This window comes from Euprymna scolopes, chromosome 31 (assembly GCF_053919585.1).
Source record: "Euprymna scolopes isolate OS-2025 chromosome 31, ASM5391958v1, whole genome shotgun sequence".
In the NCBI taxonomy this organism is placed as follows: Eukaryota; Metazoa; Mollusca; class Cephalopoda; order Sepiida; family Sepiolidae; genus Euprymna; species Euprymna scolopes.
In genome coordinates, this window is record NC_136512.1 from 2,531,552 (window position 1) to 2,552,669 (window position 21,118).

The following is a 21,118-nucleotide window of genomic DNA, read 5'->3' on the forward strand; positions in this document are numbered from 1 at the left end:
TCTGTCTTCAAAAAAAAAAAAAAAAAAAAAAAAAAATTCTCATTCTGGTGGAAAAAAAAAGGGCTAGATTGGCCTAAAATGGAGGTATTCTGCTACGTAGGGCAGTTACCGGCCCTTGGGGAAAGCTACCTGCCCTTGGGGAATTCCTGGGCGCTGCAATAACATTTCCAAAATGGCCACCTTGACGTAGCCGTGATAAATAATTGTTTTTCGCTGTAAAAAAAAAACTACTTGATCAAATGAAGTGAAATTTTTTTTCGAAGAACTTCAGTCTATAACAGGTACGTACAAAAAAATTTTTTTCAATATTTCCATTTTTTAATGTCATCATTAAACTGTATAAGTACCATAAATTTTTATAGAAAAAAATTTTCATACAAAAAAACAGCTGACAATAAAAAAAATAAATAAAACAGTAAATTTTATTAAATTCTTATGATAGGTTGTTTATTTTTCATTTTTTTTTTTGTTATTGTATTTACTTCCGTTTGCTCGGTATAATCCGGCAGTTTGCGTTGTCCATCACTGATGGGAAAACAGTAGTACCCAAATTTATTTTCACCGTATATGAGAAAGGATAATCTCCTTTGTTTCATAGTTGAACAATACTTTCATAGTGCATTGAATGCAAATAAAATCTGTTTTTTTTTTAGTACTGTTCCTGACATTTCATAAAATTACTACATATCTAAAATATTTGCCAGAATCAAGACTACAGGGGACTATATGGGAAGTTGAGCAACAAGCACATTCTGTTAAAGTACTTGTAAAACAATCACAGGGATGCAACATTGCAGTGATGTGACAGATGTTGGAGCTTGGCTAATGGTGTGGGATCTATTACTTTGGTGACTCTATTTTGGACTCTGTCTAAGAGGCACCAGCCGAGAAATAGCAACAATACCCTAACATATGTTTCTGACATAATTTCATAAAAGTACTCCATACCTAAAATATTTGCCAGAATTGGAAATCGATCACAACCAAAAACCATTTCCTGTTTTCCATTCACGTGAGCCACAATCGTTGGCGCACCAAAAGCCTGAAAAAAAGAAAAGATAAAGATTTTCGTTAACGCAACTGAAATTTATATTAGATTATTTGGTTTACCATTCTCACCCTAGATGTTGTTTTCACAACATTTTGGCTGATGCAACCTCCATCCTTCTTGCATCTTAAACACAGCAATTTTTAGGTTGAATAAGAATACCTGCTCCAGGACAAGCAAAATCAACTCAGCCAAACAGAACAGTTTTTTAGGTTGAATAAAAATACCTGTCCCAGGACAAGCAAAATCAATTCAGCCAAACAGAACAGTTTTTTAGGTTGAATAAAAATACCTGTCCCAGGACAAGCAAAATCAATTCAGCCAAACAGAACAGTTTTTTAGGTTGAATAAGAATACCTGTCCCAGGACAAGCAAAATCAATTCAGCCAAACAGAACAGTTTTGCACCAAGTTTATATCCCTTTATGAAGATTAACATCAAGATATAATTCTACTAAACCTTATGTCTGGAATCCTTTTTCCAATATTGATGAAAATCTATTTTTTGATTTTGATTTTAGAAAATGTCTAAAATTTAGGATATAACCTTCAGGGATTTTAAGAAAAAATTGAAATTCAGGGAATCTTGCTTAATTGATGTCTAATGGCTATTGGTCAATTTTAGTGCAAATATGAAATATTTGAATTTTTAAATAAAGGTTCTACTTGTGTCATGATCCTTGATCTAACTAAGACCATCTTGGACAATGATATTTATCTACTCTTATATAAAAATCACTTTGTGTGTGTGGGTTCCTTCCTCATAAGTTCCGAAACGGCTGAGCCTATCTTTTTCAAATTTCACACAAAAGTAATTTATATTTCAGACAGTGTTCTTAAATATGTTTGGTTCAGAAATTCATCTGATAGGTATCGAAAATCAAAAAAAATTTGGTCTTTAAAATAGTCTTCCTTCTCTTATAGATAAAAAATAATTTTTACAGGAGAATATTTTACGTTACACCAGTATAACCTTGACCGGTGTAACGTAAAATATTTCCCTGGGAAAATACTTCTTTTTTATCTATAAGAGAAGAAAAACTATTTTTAAGATCATCAAACCGATGTGACGTCAGCCGATGTGATAGTGTAAACAACAAAGAAGGACATTATTATTTTTTAATTTCTTTTTCCGGTACTTGTACAGTTTAGTCAAGACATTAAAAAATGAAAATATCGAAAAAAGTTTAAATTGTATGTATCCGTTATGGAACGAAGTTTTCTGGAAAAAAATTTCACTTAATTTCATTAAGTAGTTTTTTTTTTTACAGCGAAAAAACAATTTGTCATGATACCGAGCAAAATGTTCGATTTAGCTAGTATTAAAGATGGGAAGGGGTGTCAGCGCTTTAACTGGAGTTATCTCCCTTTGTTATTTCTAAAATTCAAACAAAATTTTTTTATAAATCCAAGATGGCTGCCTTCAACGCGCTCTCATAAAAACATGTTTTTCCGCTGTAAAAAAAAAAACTACTTGATGAAATTAAGTGGAATTTTTTTCCGGAGAACTTAATTCCATAACGGATACATACAATTTAAACTTTTTTCGATATTTTCATTTTTTAATGTCTTGACTAAATTGTACAAGTAATCTTTTCCCGAATTAGTCCACTGAACAAATTATTGCTTGTAATATATAATCTATATATCTATAAAAGTGAAATTGTGTGTGTGTGTGTGTATTTCCCTATCAAACTACTCTGTCAATTTTCAGTCTACAGACTCGAGACTGGACTTAGGGGGTATTGAGATTTGGAAAAATCTTTTTAATCGGTTTTTGGCCAGAAATTTGGCTGTCAAAGTGTTAAAGTTCAACTATTTGATCTTTGAAAACTCTACCAAACGTCTTATATAGTAAATACAAACCTCTTTCTATATATATATTTATGTATGCATATATATATATTTGTTTAAAAAATTTTGTCTACCAAACTCCTCTGTCATTTTTTGGTCTACAGACATGAAACTGCATATATAGGGTATTCGAACCCATGTGAAACTTTATATTTGGGTTTTAGCCGGGGAAAATAAGTAAAAAAGTGTGAAAATTAAAAAAATGAAATTTGCTAGGTGAAGGTTAGATGACGGTATTATGAATATGCGTGCGTAACATAGCAGCCATTGGTTCATGTTATTTTTTTTTTTAACTTTTAAAATCATTACCATATATATTATATGAAATCTGCATTTTTTTTTTTTTTGCATAGGACTCACCACTTATCGAGGCCCGGAGGCCACTGGGATAACATCGTAGTAATTATTAGTAGTGGAAATTTGGTAAATTGGATTACTTATGGGGACGGTTCAAAAAGAATTTGTTTACGTTGGACTTGAAGACAACCAAATTGTAGTCAGCTGGAAAGCAAGGATACGGAACAGTGTTCCACAAGCATGCAGTTCTAATAAAGAAGCATTGTTCATGGAATCTACGTTTAGGTTTAAGCACAAATAAAGAATGGGGGAAATTATTGATAGTGGTTTCAGCTAGACGAGTGTTTTTCGTAAAAGTTTAGCAAGGTGGGGGGGAGGCATAGATTGGAGAAATAGATTTGGTTATATCAAATTTTAATATTTTTCCCAACATCTGGCATTGAACCACAACTTGCATCCAGTAAAAAAAGATAGTTACCCCTTTTTCCAGGGCCTCTTCAGTGTAGTCGGTAAGTCTTTTCTTAATAGTAGCATCCGTAATTGTGGAAATGGCTTTGTTTAACATCTCGGGTTCTATTCCCGCTTGCTTGCCAACCTAGAAATAAAAAAAATTTATGTCGAGGATTGGACATTATCAACTAAAAAATGGCAATGCTATATTCACATATTTTATCCGACAAACGTAAATATTTTAAGGGAAAACTTGCGGCACATGTTTCCCTATTTTAAACTAAAACATCTAATCTATAATAGAAATCTCACGTGTCTATTTAAATGTATGTATGTATGTATGTATGTATGTTTGCATGTCTTGCAAAAATTTTGACAGAGGCGACAGATTTTCACAAGATCAATATCATTTTGAAGATCGACCCTTCGGACGACAAATATCGAAAAATTGGCCAAAAAACATTAATTCCTTCACCCTCAACTGGGCACTTTAACATCATTTAAGGACAGGTCGCATTTTTTGCTGATATTTTTGAAATCCATTGCCTATTTTTGATTGTCTAGCCTTAATTTAAACCTATGTTACTTCCGGTTTGGTAATGAGTGCAACAGCTAACGCGTCATGTTTTTTTTTTCACTTTCTTTTCATCCTTCAAAGTACGGGTTTGAGCCTGCATGCCTACTACCACTTATTTATTTATTTACTTTTTTTTTTGCTCAACCAACACCCTTTCACACACACACCTCCACTTTCTTTTCTGCCTTCGCGTCATGGGTTCGAACCTGCCTGCCTGCCTACTACAACTTTCTTTTTTTTTTTCAACACACACCTACAAATACCCGGGCAATGCCAGGCACCCAGGCTAGTTTAATATAAAATAATAATGTTCCCCTATTTTAAGATAAAACATCTAATTTAATATAACAGGTAGGAATTTCCTGACACAAGATGAGGGGCATCTTATTAGTCAGCCTCTCCTTTTGAATAGCTACGAGAAAAGGACTTTTTTTTTTTATTGTGAGTCACTACTTATCAAGGTCCAAAAGCTACTCGAGAATAAGGATTAATGAATGTAAGGTGGTAGTTTAGTAATCGTTAGGGGTGTAAATTGGGTAGAATTTGGTTATTTAAAGAGACGGTTCAATAAGAACTTGTTTACATTGGACTTGAAGGTTACCATATTTTAATCGGCCAAGAAGCAGGACAGCGGAACAGTGTTCTACAGGTAGGCAATTCTAGGAAATAAGCTTTGTTCACGGAATCTTCATTTAGATTTAGGTACAGATAGAGAGGGGGGGGGGGAATTGTTGATAGTGGTTATAGCTTGTTGAGTGTTTTTTTTTTTTTGTGAAAATTCAGCAAGGAGGATTAAAGATTGGAGTTCAGACGAAACCTATAAACTATGTGTTTGAATCATTATACCCAAAAAAAGGGGACAATTTCCGTACCCAATTCATCACCTTCAAAGACCGTTTATTTTAATCCTGAGAAGTTTAACCTTGTAAGTTCAACAAATAAATAAGTATATATATATATGTCCATTAATTTAATCGAACGAAATCGTAATATTTTAAAAAATAATTTTAAAATAGAATTTTGAAAGGAATGAAATCTCTTCAGCATGTTTTGGCCATTTAATTATTGAACAAAATTTATTGTTAGGTGATGAATTTTAAATATGGCCGACTTAGACACACCATTCTCACTTCTTCATAAAATCTAATTTTCTATATATATTTAAAAATAAAACTACTTGATCAGTTTTTACATGATTTTTGAAATATGACATTTTCGTTTCGTGATGGGTAGATACATTATAAAGAGTTTTCTTTATTTTTGTTTTTTTTAAAATAGGTTAACTGCTGAACTTGCTCCAAGATTTCTCCTTCACTGGCCAAGGAGAGAAAAGATGAAGTAGTATTAGAACAGATATTACACTTTATTCCTAGCTAAAAACTCAAGGATGTTTTACACAAATAATTCCTTTTACGCTGATCAAAAATTAAAAGTTGGTAAACATTCAGAGTTCAGAGAAATTTTTCTGTTAAATTATTAATTGAACCAAATTGTTATAATTAAAAAAAAAAAATTTTAATAGGATTTTGAAAGATAAATTTAATTATTTCAGTGTGGCTTCACTATTAAATTAATTGAACCAAATCTTAATATTTTTCAATTATTTTTTTAAAATAGGATTTTGAAAGATAAATTTAATTATTTCAGTGTGGCTTGGCTATTAAATTATTGAACAAAATCGATTGGAATTATAAAACTTACCAATTGAAAACTTGCAACTTCTGTTATATCTTCGTCCTTTAAGAAAATGTTTAAAAAATTAGTTTTAAAAAAAAATCTATTTCATCATATTCTAATCATGAAAAGAAATTATGTTGAGCAAATAAAGAAAACGGAATAAAAAGCAATAACTCTTGATGTGATACCATGGATCACGTTTAGAAATTGGCTGAGTAATTTGGTAGAGACTGCAGAGGTCAAATTTTAAAAAATTTTGACCCCTTAACATTTATTTTTTGGGGCTCAAATCAAATTATAAAGTTTGATCCATGTCCAAGTAACCTACATTTAAAATTTCAAGTGTTTAGACCCAACATTGATGGAGGAGTTTGGTAGAGTTTTCGAAGGTCAAATCGTTGAACTTTGACTCCTTAACAGCCAAATTTCTGGCTGAAAACCGATTAAAAAGATTTTCTCAAATCTCAAGTCTCTAGACCGAAAATTGACAGAGTTATTTGGTAGGGAAATGTGTGTGTGAGCGCACACACGCACACACACATACACACACACTTTTATAGATATATAGATTCTTAGTCATTTTAAACATATTTTGTTAGCCATTTTAATCATATTTTAAACATAAAATATTATTTTTAGTCATTTAACCATATTTTAACCATATTTCAAATCTAATTATTAGGTGTCCTTCCACTCAAACAGGAGTATGATGAAAGTCTTTGAATATAAAATCTCAATCCCAAGCAACATCGTGTCTCCCTACTAATTTAAACATAACTTTCTAGGCAGGAATTGGTTAACGGAGCTATTGTGTGCATATACTTGCCATCAAAACTGGCCCATTTTGTTTAACATTTCCCCCCCCCCACCTGAAATTAAACAAAAACGTAAAGAAATGACAACCTAAACAAACATCACGCTCAAACCAGACAACCACTCAAACAAAACCAATTCATCTCCTTGTTTGAGCCTCACATTCACAAATTTCTGTGGGTTTAGAAGTAATATAGATGATGTAGAGCACTGGCGTAGCTAGGGCGGGGGCCGCCCCGAGCAGCACACCTGAGTGGGCGGCATTTTGAGAGGGTAAAAATAGAAAGTAGAAAAAATAAATAAAAATAAACAAAAGTTAACAAAAAAATATGAAATTTTATACCAAAAAGGTTGTAAAAAATCGGAATTTTGGGGGGTATCGGAATCAGAAAAAATGTGTCCCTATTTTCTGAGCGTCAGAGGGGGCGGCATGGAGGCGGCATTTTGAGATGGTAAAAAGGGAAAATCGAAAAAAATGCTAACAAAAAATCTGAAATTTTATATCGAAAAGGTTGTAAAAAATGGGAACTTTTGTAGTTATTGGAATCGCAAAAAGGTGTCCCTATTTTGCGAGCGGCATATGTCAGGGGGCGGCATTTTGAGAGAGTAAAAATAGAAAGTAGAATAAATAAATAAAAATAAACAAAAGCTAACAAAAAATATGAAATTTTATACCAAAAAGGTTGTAAAAAATCGGAATTTTGGGGGGTATCGGAATCAGAAAAAATGTGTCCCTATTTTCTGAGCGTCGGGGGGGGCATTTTGAGATGGTAAAAGGGGAAAATCGAAAAAAATGCTAACAAATTCATACTTAAAGGGGAACTTTCATATAAATTTTTATCGAATAGGTGCGAAAAGAAAGTTGGATATTTGGGTGTATATACACCGACATCAAAGAGGAAATAACATTAGATGCGAAAGTTCGAATTCATTAATTTTATTACTGTCCAATTCATGAGGCTAAGACTTTGAAAGTATAAAACGTTTGTTTTTGTAGAATACTTTTTATAACTCCTTGTAAACTTTACAATTGCTAGCTGGGGGATCGGACAAAATCACCCCGGGCAACCTCCACCATCTACTTAAAACAAAAGGAAAACAGATAAAATCTCAAATGAATAAAAAATATTAAAAATCAGTTTTCATATTTTAATTTTAATTTAATTGAATTTAGGAAAATTAGATAACGTAGAACTAATTTTTGCAAGGTATGAAAATTAAGCAACTACAGAATAAATGTTAACTTAATAATAATGGACCAGTTTTCCTACCTAGCAAAAAATGGACGAATTTTCCACGGACGAATTTTCCGGGCACCCAAATGCCCCTCGCCACTGATGTAGAGTCTTACCTCTTAGTTAACTCCCCGGATATCTTAGCATTAAGTGAAACAAACCTACATTCGCCAATCCCCTCTACTACTTTAACATGACAGGATATCTTTCTATCTGCTGTAAGAATTCAGATAGATATATACACGGGCTTGGAGTTTATATTTGTAGTGCTCTCCCTTTAACTAGAGAGTAACGTCTTGAATTTGATGACCAGGCTTTCAGCACTGCGTTAGTCACTTATATTTTCTCTATCATTCTCCCTCAAGTCAGGACTGGACCTTAATCGATCATGTTTCTTATAGTATAGATGCAGCAGTCTCCTTAGACAGTAAAACTCAAATTCATGTGTTTGGTGACCATAAAAATTGGCTTGGTTTCTCAGGTTGCAAACAGATACAGCTGGATGCTAAACTTATAGCTTCTCTATAGTCCATTCCCCCACACAGACAGTAATGTTCCCAACTTGTCTCCCAGATCGTGAACACCAGCAGACCTATTCCTTACCACAGTACCTGAGGATTGTGTGACTAATGTCCACAGCCCACTTGGAAACGCAGATCACCTAGTAGTAGACATCACATTTAAGTTCCAACCCCAAGTTGAGGAGCCATTGCTCAAAGCAACAAGGTACTACAAAAGAGCTGACTGGGAAGCTATTAGAGAACACATCCGAGATACCCCATAGACCAATATCTTCTCTCTTCCTGCTGAACAGTGTGCCAATGAGACAACTGAATATTGCAAAGCAGGCATTGAAGCACATGTTCTCACATGAAAGTATTGTAGCAAGCCCCACTGATCCCCATGGTTCATTACAGATTTTGCAGCTGCCATTGCACAAACACAGCATGCATTCTGCCGGTTTGTAGGTTATAAGTCAAATACAAATAGGCAAAAATTTGTAGATGCTAGAAATCGTTGTTAGAGAAATGGCAACAGCCAAAAGAAAGCATGCTGAAATAACCAGGGAACGCATAGAATCGCAAAAGATAGGAACTCGTGATTTCTGGAAAATCTATATCAGTGTAGTGAATAAAGGCCAATCAGTAATTATCCCACTATCCAGCAACCAGAAGGTCGCATGCATGGCAACCGAGAAGGTGGAACTGCCTCTAACTCCACCTTAGAGCCAACAAACAACTCCCTCTCAAATTTCCCAATTCAGACGGAAGCCACACTAGATGATGTGAAAATCACCCTTTCTCATAAAAAACTTAGACACCTCCAAGGCATGTGGGCCTGATTTCATTCCTGCTATCTTAATTAAGAAATGCTCAACTGAGCTAGCCCTCATACTTTCCAATCTCTACAATAAATACCTTGCTGAATCTTGCTTCCCTAATAGTTCGAAGATGGCCTCTGTGGTACAAGTGTATAAGAATTCTGGTGAAAGGACTGACCTTCTCAGTTATTGTCCTATCAGTTTCCACCCTCCTTTCACGAAAATCTTTTAGACCTTAATTAATTAAGCACTAGTCCATCACCTCACAAAAGTAAATCTTCTCTCTGACAAACAGGCAATGTCGTTCTACTACAGATATTTTAACAGTCATCTCTGATTCTGAACGCAAATACCATGCGTTCAGATAAGGCGGGCGAAGCCAGGGCTGTAGCCCTTGATATATCCAAGGCCTTTGACAAAGTCTGGCATGAAGGGCTGTGAATGAAAATTAAATCATACAGTATAACTGGGCATATGCTAAATATAATTAGATCCTTCTTAGACAATCGGACCATCCAGGTTGTCATTGATGGACATACATCCAAGCAGCATAACATTTATGTACAAGTGCTTCAGGGTCGATACTTGGATCACTGATATTCCTGATATTCATAAATGACCTCTCTGATAATATTGTGTCTGAGATGGGTATATTTGCTGATGATACAATGCTCTATAACATGCATGAAGGAAGAACGGATGTATATAAATCTAAGACACTTGCAGCGTTATTTCCATGACAGGTGCTCGTCTGGACTCCAATCTCTGGTCCCCCTTCGCCAATCTTTTACAAAAAACACCCGTCTAGCTGAATCCACTGTCAAAAACTTTCCCCACTCTTTATCTATGCCTAAATCAAAATGTAGATTCCATGAACAAAACTTCTTTCTTAGAACTGCACGCCTGTGGAACTCTGTTCCGTCTGCTTGCTTCCCTCCTAATTACAACTTGGATGTCTTCAAGTCCAATGTAAACAAATTCCTGATGAACCGCCCCCTTAAGTAGACACTTTAAAATATCCACACTAACGTACTATACTTACAATAACCCTTATCCATGAGTGGCTTCCGGGCCTTGATAAGTGGTGACCACCTTGTAAAAAAAAAAAAAAAAAAAAGAAGGTGAATGAGGCCGAAATAGCCTCTCCCTCTTGGATAGAGTCCAAAAAAGAGTTTTCAGTCTAATAGGTCCAGCTTTGTCAACTAAGCTTCAACCCCTGTCCCATCACCACAATGTTGCATCACTGTGCCTGTTTTACAAATATTTTAATGGAATGTGCTCTGATGAACTCCCTGCACTTGTTCCCTCTAGATGTACATATCATCGATAAATCTGTTTAGCAACAAAATCTCACCCCTTCATTGTTGCGGTCCCCTAAATGCCAGCAAGCATTTAATTTCTTCCCTCAAACAGCTAGACTTTGGAATTCCCTTCTTGCTACCTGCTTCCTTAACTGTACTGATATGCAGAAGTTTAAATGTAATGTAAACCAACATCTTGTTAATTTTTCCTAGGCATGGTACCAAATAGTAGCTTCTTGTATCCAAGTGGCGATATGTCTTGGTTGGATGTGAACATGAGTAAAAAATTAATTATTCTTAATTATTTAAATAATATTTTAACCATATTAATTATTCTTAATTATTTAAAACATATTTTAATCATATTAATTATTCTTAATTATTTAAATAATATTTTAACCATATTAATTATTCTTAATTATTTTAAACATATTTTAATCATATTAATTATTCTTAATTATTTAAATCATATTTTAATCATATTAATTATTCTTAATTATTTCAAAAATATTTTAACCATATTAATTATTCTTAATTGTTTTAATCATATTTTAATTATATTAATTATTCTTAATTATTTAAAACATATTTCAACCATATTAATTATTCTTAATTATGTTAAACATATTTTAACCATATTAATTATTCTTAATTATTTCAAACATATTTTAACCATATTAATTATTCTTAATTATTTAAAACATATTTCAACCATATTAATTATTCCTAATTATTTTAAACATATTTTAACCATATTAATTATTCTTAATTATTTAAAACATATTTTAACCATATTAATTATTCTTAATTATTTAAATCATATTTTAACCATATTAATTATTCTTAATTATTTAAATCATATTTTAACCTTATTAATTATTCTTAATTATTTAAATCATATTTTAACCTTATTAATTATTCTTAATTATTTAAAACATATTTTAACCATATTAATTATTCTTAATTATTTAAATAATATTTTAACTATATTAATTATTCTGTTCCGTCTGCCTGCTTCCCACCTGACTACAACTTGGATGTCTTCAAGTCCAACGTTAACAAATTCCTAATGAACCGCCCCCTTAAGTAAACACTTCATCAAATCTCCACACTAACGTAATGTACTTGCAATAACCCTTATCCCTGAGTGGCTTCCGGGCCTTGATAAGTGGTGACCACTGTGTAAAAAATAAATAAATAAATAAAATTATTTAAATCATATTTTAACCATATTAATTATTCTTAATTATTTTAAACATATTTTAACTATATTAATTATTCTTAATTATTTCAAACATATTTTAACCATATTGGTTATGGTTTAGTCATTTTAAGCATTTTAACCATAATTTTTCTTAATAATTTTAATTATATTTTACTAATTTTGAAATCTAATTATTATGTTGTTTCGACTTAAATGATGCTAGGATGAAAGTTTAGTTTTAAAACACCAAAAAACAAAACATACATTACGATGGATTCGACTCCATAAAATCCGGCTCACATTCTCTGTGAAACTGGAATCTATCATATCAACAGCGGTGACAAAACGCATGGCTTTTAGACTTCCTTTTCTGAACATCGTAGTAGAAGGGTCCTGGAAAAAGGGCGAAAATAGAATAAAAAACGAAAGACTTTCTTGTATTTTTCATTACATTTAACATCTTGTTTGAAATTGGGGGGAAAATTAAATAAGGAGAAAATACAACCAAATACAATACACAATTGACGAACATAATGTACGCTTTTAACATAATAGTAGAAGATAAAACGAAAAAAAAGGCTAAAAAGAGGAACGCTTCATTATAATCAGGAGAGGATGCTAATGGCTGCTTAAATCAAAGCTTCACTAATAAGTAGTCTCAACAACGACAAGTACAAAGAAGTGACACACTTGACATCCAGTTGATGAGAACCCAAACTTTATTACGAAACCAGTACAGGGTGGAATGATAAAATTGTCCCCCTAGAAAAGATGACATGATTCTATTTCTGTTTCATGAAAACTTGTTTTCTTTTTTTGTTGCAGACCATCTACTAGTTGGCCAGTTATGTACAAATCCCATGAGCGATAGGAGCCTTCTATCATGTCTGAAAGTGACACAATGTTCAACAAGCGAAATCGGAGACGTGCGCTGTACAACTCATGCTCTCTATCAATCCAAGTTTTGACAACAGGACCATTGTCAGCACCCTCAAAATGCATCGCTGGATTGCCACGAATAACAGGAACATGACCAGGGCGATGAAAACAAAGTTTCCAGCTACGGTCATGGTCTTTGGTCTGGTTTCAAGTGAGGGCCACATCATGTTACATGGTACAATCAGGTGACCGCTGGCAGACCCTGTGTGTCGCAGCAGTACTTAGCACCAGCGCGCAAGTCCAAAGAGACCCAGGCTTGGCTTCAGAAGGAGTGCTACAACTTTGTACCCTTCTCTCACTGGTCCTCCTCTTCCCCCGACCTGAACCCACTGGACTATTTTGTTTGGTCAAAATTGGAGAACATCACCAACATGATCTCCCACAACACCAAAGCCAACCTGATCATCGCCATCTGTTGAGTATTTGCAGAGCTCTCACTGGAGCTTGTGGAAAAAGTATACTCCCAGTTCTGGACCCATATTGAGGCGATGATTGAGGCTGAAGGTGATTACATTGAATAGATTTTTTTTTTATTATTCAATTTTCACCCCAGACAAGGCACAGTGCCACTTTGAAGTAGAGGGCTACTATCGAGGACTTATTCCTGAGTGGCTTCCGGGCCTTGATAAGTGGTGATCACTGTGTAAAAAAAAAAAAAAAGTTACAGGGGTATTATGAAGGGAGATGAGTAGCTTGTTTTTATATTCAATTTGATATCAGCTCTACTACACAATCAATTCTCTTTCGGTGGAGGATCAGTCCTTCACGACTGAGACAATTTTTTATTTTTGTACCTTTTCTCCACGTTAAAAAACGACCCTGGTGTCTAACTCTGTCCCGTGGGGAGGCATAGTAAATAGGTACTACACAATCAAGTTACCTAAATTGATTTTTTTTCAATAAAGGTTTTAAAGTAGCATTGTTTTCTTAAGGGCAACACTTTTATCGTTCCACCTTGTATATGTATAAGATGATACTTACGGAAGGAAGTTTGAAGTCCACTTTCAAATACTCGCTCATTCTGTACACGTCCTTGCGACTGTGTATGACTTTGTTTTCACATGGTGGTTTGTTACCTTTAAAAAATATTTCATTGAAATTGTTAGTATATAAATAGTTTTAATGAAAAGTTAAACTTAATTTCAATTGTAGTTTGGCTTTGCATTGATTAATAGGAGGAGAACCAGATCAAATAACTTTGAGCCCCCCCCCCAAAAAAAAAACGAGGAATGATCAAAATAACACATTTTTTTATAGCACCATTTTTTTTCTTTGACTTTCGATTAAATTACTATTTGTAACCTTGCCTACACATTTTTGTTAAAACAAAAATGGTTTTATTTACAAAAAATTTTACTAAAACAATTTAAAAAAATGCAGTTTATTTACAAGCATTTTTTGTTTCAATAAAATGGATAAACAACGGAACAAATAAATACAAAAACAAATACTAGATGCTTTACAAATTCTTTTTTTGAATATTAAAAAATATTAGAGTGTATAAAAATAAATATTAAAAAATACATTAAAAAAAAAAACTGAATTTTTTGCATTAAAATCTTCAATTTATTATAAGTGATAAAACAGTGAATCCAAATTTTAAAAAGTTAAGACAAAATATGTCATATATATATATATATATATATATATATATATATATATATATATATATATATATATATACAAGCAAAAGTACCCGTCGTTGACTGGGTTCAGAAACAGCCTACAGAAAATGGACTCTGATTTATGAAAGTATGATAGGTTATGAAAAGGAAGGGTTGTAAAGAGATAGCTTCGAATTTAGGGGTATCAAAACCAAAGCAAAATATGATGAAAGTAAAAATAAAATAGATAAACCCCATAATTTATTATACCATACTTGTTCACACTGAAACACTTATCACAATATTCTGTGGATCTATATTAAAAAACCTTGTTAAACTTTGTGACATATTTCCATTCTATGAAGGTCAGGCGCGAACGAACACCCCATAATTTTATTATACCATATTTCTTCAAACTGAAACATAATTATCAAAGTATACTTATGCAGATAGATATGAAAAGTCTTTATTAAAGTTTGTGCCTATTTCCATTCTATGGACCCCAGGCGCAAACACAGACCCCACAATTTTATTATACCATCCCTATTTAAGTTAAAACATACTTATCAAATTATTCTTATGTACATCTATATCAAAAATATTTGTAAACGTTTTTTTTAATTTTTAAACTTTTTATTTCCATACTTTGTGGACCAGGCGCAAACGCAGACCCCACAATTTTAATGAACTACTGTTCTGCCAGATCAAACATACCCATTCCTGTGTCTCGATACATCTTCTATCATTATACGTAATCAGTTTTTTAAAATAGTCAACCATATAGGAACCTATTCGTGACCAGACACACACACACACACACACACACACACACACACACACATTCATCTTTATATATATATATATATATATATATATATATATATATATATATATATATATGTTGTGAAGGAACATAACTGGCTATACACCGGTTACAAACTGTATATATATATTGGACTGTTTGGCAGACAGCGGCAGACAGCGGCAGACAAGCAGTCGCAGTAAGACGGATAGTCTTACGTGTTGATTATCAGACTTTCTTCCCCATACTTGTTACTATGTACTTCTATTTACCTTAGGCGAGCAGCCTTACGTTTCTGTATTATAAATAAACCCCATTACACATACCACTCGGTGTAACTCACGTTTGTCTTTATTTCCTAAGTATTTAGGAATATAACAATATATATATATATTAGCAGGCCACCTGACGTTGCCTGGTCATAAAAAACTATACATAAATATTATATTTTAATTCATACAGAAACTGAGATATGTGCATGTGAGTATTATGCTTTTTCTAAGCAGTTCATACTCAGGCTGAGATCGAAACCAAAACCTAAAGACAATAAGTAAAGCATGATAACCATTAGGTCGGCTTGACATGATCTTTAAAAAGTGTTTTCAAACTTACTTATTTTTAACATAATGAATCTGTCATGTGAACGATTCACGCATGTGCATTCGTTAAACAGTTGACAAACATAAAAATCCGATCATTCCCACATACCAATTTTTCAATTTTGACCCCCATAGCAGCTCTTTTTTCTGGATTAAAATGGATTAAAACGTTTTCCACATGTCTGATTATCCTATATACCGAATTTCAAGTCTGTAGATCAAAAATTTGTTGCATATACAGGTTAAGAAAAATGTCCTCACACACACACACACACACACGCACATTCTCACTTTATATATATACAGGGTGTCCATAATGTTCGTGTGCACTTTAAAAAATTTATAACTTTATTTATATTTGCGATAGAAATAATCTGTAAAAAATGTTATAAAGTTTCATGTATCGAGTTTTAAGTATAGTTATTGAATAATTTTTCACCACAAAATTCGTAACAATTTTTAGATAAATAAAAAATAAGTAAAAAATATTTTCTTTTGTTTTTAAAAATCAATTTGATCCCATGGCTTCAATTGAGGAAAAAGTAAACTGTGTCCTTTTGTTGGCTGAATTGAAATCTACTATTGCTGTACAAAGAAAGTTTAGAATTGAATACAATAAAATAGCGCCTCATAGGAACACCATTGTTAAATGGATGGAAAAAATTTTAAGAGACAGGCTCTGTCCATGATAAACCACGGTCTGGAAGGCCATGTGTCAGTGACGAAAGTGTTGCTTCCATAGAAGAATCCTTTACTGCAAGTCCAAGAAAGTCTGTAAGACGGGCATCATTGGAGCTCGGGCTGCCAAAGTCTACTGTGCATAAGATTCTGCGGGCAAAACTTCATATGAAAGCTTACAAAATTCAATTACATCAACAGTTGTTAGAAGAGGATTATTATGCACGGCTAACCTTCTGTCACTAGTTCAATGAAAAACTTTGGAATGATGATGCATTTGTGAGTAATTTACTGTTTTTTGATGAAGCAACATTTCACATTAGTGGCAAGGTCAACAGGCATAATTGCCGAATTTGGGGAACTGAAAACCCAAATGAAACTGTTGAACATTAAAGAGACTCTCTTAAAGTTAATGTGTGGTGTGCTTTGGGAATAAATCGAATCATAGGGCCATATTTTTTTGAAGATCGTATTATTAACAGTAACAGCTACTTAGATATGTTGCAGAATTACTTTATTCCGCAACTTGAACAATTAAACTTAAAAGATGATACAGTGTTTCAACAAGATGGAGGTCCTTGTCACTTTGCTCGGCGTGTTAGACAGTTTCTAAATCAGGAATTTCCTAACAGATGGATCGGAAGGGGTGGACCATTTCATTGGCCTCCACGTTCACCAGATTTGACTCCATTAGATTTTTTTATGGGGACATGTGAAAACAATTGTGTATGCAACCAAACCTAGTTCATTGGAAGATTTGAAAGCTAGAATAACTAATGTGATTTCAGGCATTACTATAAATCATTTGGCAAATGTTTTTCGTGAACTGCAAAATCGTATTACCCTTTGTATTGCTAATGATGGAGGACATATGGAAAGTTAAATGAAATTTCAATAAAAGCTTAAAAAATATAGATTTACTTCTTTCAAATCCATTTTACAGATTATTTCTATTGCAAATACAAATAAAGTTATAAATTTTTTTAAAGTGCACACAGACTTTATGGATACCCTATATATATATATATATATATATATATATAATTTAAAGGAGATTAGAATAATAGTCTAAAGAGCTAAGTGTATTTTAATGTAATAGTGAAATTACTAGTTTAATTAAAATACAGGAAATGCTCGTTGTAATTTAGATATATAATAAGCTCGATAGTTAAATGTCCTAGAGCTAATTCAATATTAAGTAATGTGATTTATAATTTAAAAATTTTAAAAAAATTTTTAAAATTTAAAAATCAAAATTTAATTAAATTAAAAATCAGTTTCATAAGAAGGAACAACAAAGTCAATTATCTGTACGATCGTTTCGGAAATCCGTGCTTTTTATTTGTGGTATACATGAAGTCACGTAAAACAATTATACATAGTTTTTTTGGTAAGCACGGTCTCCTCATCAGCAAATTTAGGAGGATTTATATTGAATTGAAAAGACACCAAAAATAAACCTAGCATTAAAAGTAAGGCAGATGAATCTGAAAAATTGAAGTAAAAGGTTTGGATTTAAAATTTATAAGAAAATTAATAAGAAAATTGGTATAGGTTAGAGATAGAAATGAGTAGAAAAAAAAAAAATTTTTTTTTTTTTTTTTTTTTTTGAATTTACATAAATTTGATTTAAAAATATATAGATATAGTTACCTTTTAATTTTTCTTTTTTTGAAATCAGGAACTGTATTTAAAGTAGTCATTTAGATGTTTGCTATAGCTTTTTATTTTATTGAATGATGAATTTTAAATCAATATTTACCAAAAATGAAAAATACTATAATGAAGCCCTTAAAAACTCTGGATATAACTCACAAATTAAATTTATAAATGAAAATGATAGAAACATAAACTGCATTAAAAATAAACCTATTAAGAGCGTAATAACATATAATATGGCAATGTCTTCCCGTATACGAGTTAAGAAAAATAACCAGGAGACAAAAAAAGATAAAACCAAACTACAAATATTAGATAATAATATAAATAAGCAACAAACTAAAACCCGCAAACGTAAGAATAGACACAAGGAGATCCTATGGTTCAACCCCCCGTATTCCAAAAACCTAGAAACAAACATAGCTAGAGAATTTTTTAAAATATTAGATAAGAACTTTAAAGCCCCCCATAGATATAATAAGATTTTCAATAAGAACACAATTAAAGTCTCTTACTCTACTATGCCTAACCTTCATCAGAAAATAATTAGCTCTAATAATAATAAAATTAATAAACTACAAAATGCAACTATACAAAATACATCGGACTGTAACTGTAGAAGAAAAAATAAATGTCCCCTACAAGGCTCATGTAAAATTAAAAATGTTATCTATAGCTGCACAGTATCAAAAACTCCAAATATACAAGAACCTATCAACAGCCATAACTCAACTACCAGATTAAATAATAACACCAACTTAAATCAATCTACCGATCAATTATTAACCAACCCACCACATTATAATCCAACAATAGACCTAATGGAAAATAATCATAATAATCAAGAGGTAATATATATTGGTTCCACATCTGGCCCAATAAAACATAGAATTTCAACGCACAAACATTCTTTTAAAAATAACTCTCTATCAAACCAAACTACTCTATCCAACTATATTTGGCAACTAAAAAATAGCAATATTTCTTTCAACTTAAAATGGCAAATAATTGAGACTTGCAAATCATATAAACCAGGAGATAAATTTTGTACATTATGTACAAAAGAAACCCTAAAAATTTTAAAATATGAAGATATAAAAAGCACAACCAAACTAGTAAATTCAAGACACGAGCTTCTATCATGTAATCATAAACGTTGGTTTAAATTTAATAAATATAAACCACCTTAAATCATTAAAAATTACTCATTAGTAAAAAACGATTTTTTTTTTTTTTTTTTTAATAAATTAAGTTAGACCAATTACCGCCCTTAGACTCGTAAATCAAATAATAAATAAAACCATGACAATTATCTCCCCTTAAAAACTTGCAAATTAAATATTCTCTCTCTATAGATATTAACTGTAGCGTCTTTAAATCAAAATACGCTAACGGAAACAATTTACTGCACGAGCGTCGCCCTTTTAAAATTCATCATTCAATAAAATAAAAAGCTATAGCAAACATCTAAATGACTACTTTAAATACAGTTCCTGATTTCAAAAAAAGAAAAATTAAAAGGTAACTATATCTATATATTTTTAAATCAAATTTATTATGTAAATTCAAAAAAAAAAAAAAAAAAAAAAAAATATTTTTTTTTTTTCTACTCATTTCTATCTCTAACCTATACCAATTTTCTTATTAATTTTCTTATAAATTTTAAATCCAAACCTTTTACTTCAATTTTTCAGATTCATCTGCCTTACTTTTAATGCTAGGTTTATTTTTGGTGTCTTTTCAATTCAATATAAATCCTCCTAAATTTGCTGATGAGGAGACCGTGCTTACCAAAAAAACTATGTATAATTGTTTTACGTGACTTCATGTATACCACAAATAAAAAGCACGGATTTCCGAAACGATCGTACAGATAATTGACTTTGTTGTTCCTTCTTATGAAACTGATTTTTAATTTAATTAAATTTTGATTTTTAAATTTTAAAAATTTTTTTAAAATTTTTAAATTATAAATCACATTACTTAATATATATATATATATATATATATATATATATATATATATATTAGTAAGCATAAGCCTGACGAATTCTTGTTAATTTGCATACATGCTCAAACGGCTGCTGCTGCTAATACCTTTGCTAGCCATTTATCCTTCGGCTACTGCTGATATTTTCACACACACTCATATGCGCTCCATTACAATGTTGGCAACCTTTACATGGTGCCTCTGATAAGTACCCAATGTTTTTCTAGAAATAACTATCTAGAAAGATGTTGGTAAACCAATGCCAACAATAATCATCTGATTCATACGAAATGAATTAATGATGTTCAACAACAATCATCATCATCATCATCATTGAGGTATGTGCAGAACAGGAGACTTCGGTGGTTTGGTCACATTGAAACATTGAAAAAAATGAATGAAACTTCTTGAATTGATAGATAAAAATAAAATTAAACTATTATGTAGGCACAAATCCAATTCGTTACACAGAAACACTTTTACTTACGGATATCAGCAACATTAATGTTGTCCCTGTCATAAGTACTCAATGTTTTCTTTTAGAAAGAATTCTAGCTAGAAAGATATTTGAGGAATGAATGCCAACAATAATTCATTCATAATGGAGGAAGAAACAATGTTCAACAACAACATCAGCACCAACTCCCCCCTGTGCTCCAATGATACATCACCTATAAATAAATAAAATATAAAATATTAAAAAAAAAACAAAGAATTTTTTTTACCTGTTATTTTCATGATTCCTCCAAGAAATACAGGCTTCAAATGTAAATCGATCATCCATACATTCTTGTAACGACAAAGCACCTAGAACGTGAATAACACATCGTGAAATACAAAAAATCAATGGACAAAAAGAAAACAAAACGTTTACATAGGAAAATACGATGTAGCTGTAATGTGATTGGCTTTGCTAATACATAAATTAGCATAGCTAAACTTTGTTGCTTATAAGTAATCAGTATAAAATAATCTAGCAACCTAGTTAGCATGCTGATAAGTGAACAATACACTTTGAACATCGTTGAGATAAACTGACTACGTGTATAAATCAAACTCCTTCTTTGTTTG

At 32.0% G+C, this 21,118-nt stretch overlaps 1 protein-coding gene across 1 annotated transcript in view; it reads right to left on the bottom strand.

Annotated features, from left to right (window-relative positions):
- Window positions 1–21,118, bottom strand: part of LOC145255592 (glutathione S-transferase kappa 1-like) — a 29,408-nt gene that overhangs the window by 5,601 nt on the left and 2,689 nt on the right. The window contains exons 2-7 of the mRNA XM_080114070.1: window positions 20,773–20,854; window positions 13,697–13,791; window positions 12,041–12,169; window positions 5,927–5,962; window positions 3,677–3,793; window positions 949–1,042 (exon numbers count right to left, since the gene is read on the bottom strand). Of these exons, the coding sequence (XP_079970196.1) occupies window positions 949–1,042; window positions 3,677–3,793; window positions 5,927–5,962; window positions 12,041–12,169; window positions 13,697–13,791; window positions 20,773–20,854 (553 nt within the window). The remainder of the gene's footprint in view (window positions 1–948; window positions 1,043–3,676; window positions 3,794–5,926; window positions 5,963–12,040; window positions 12,170–13,696; window positions 13,792–20,772; window positions 20,855–21,118) is intronic.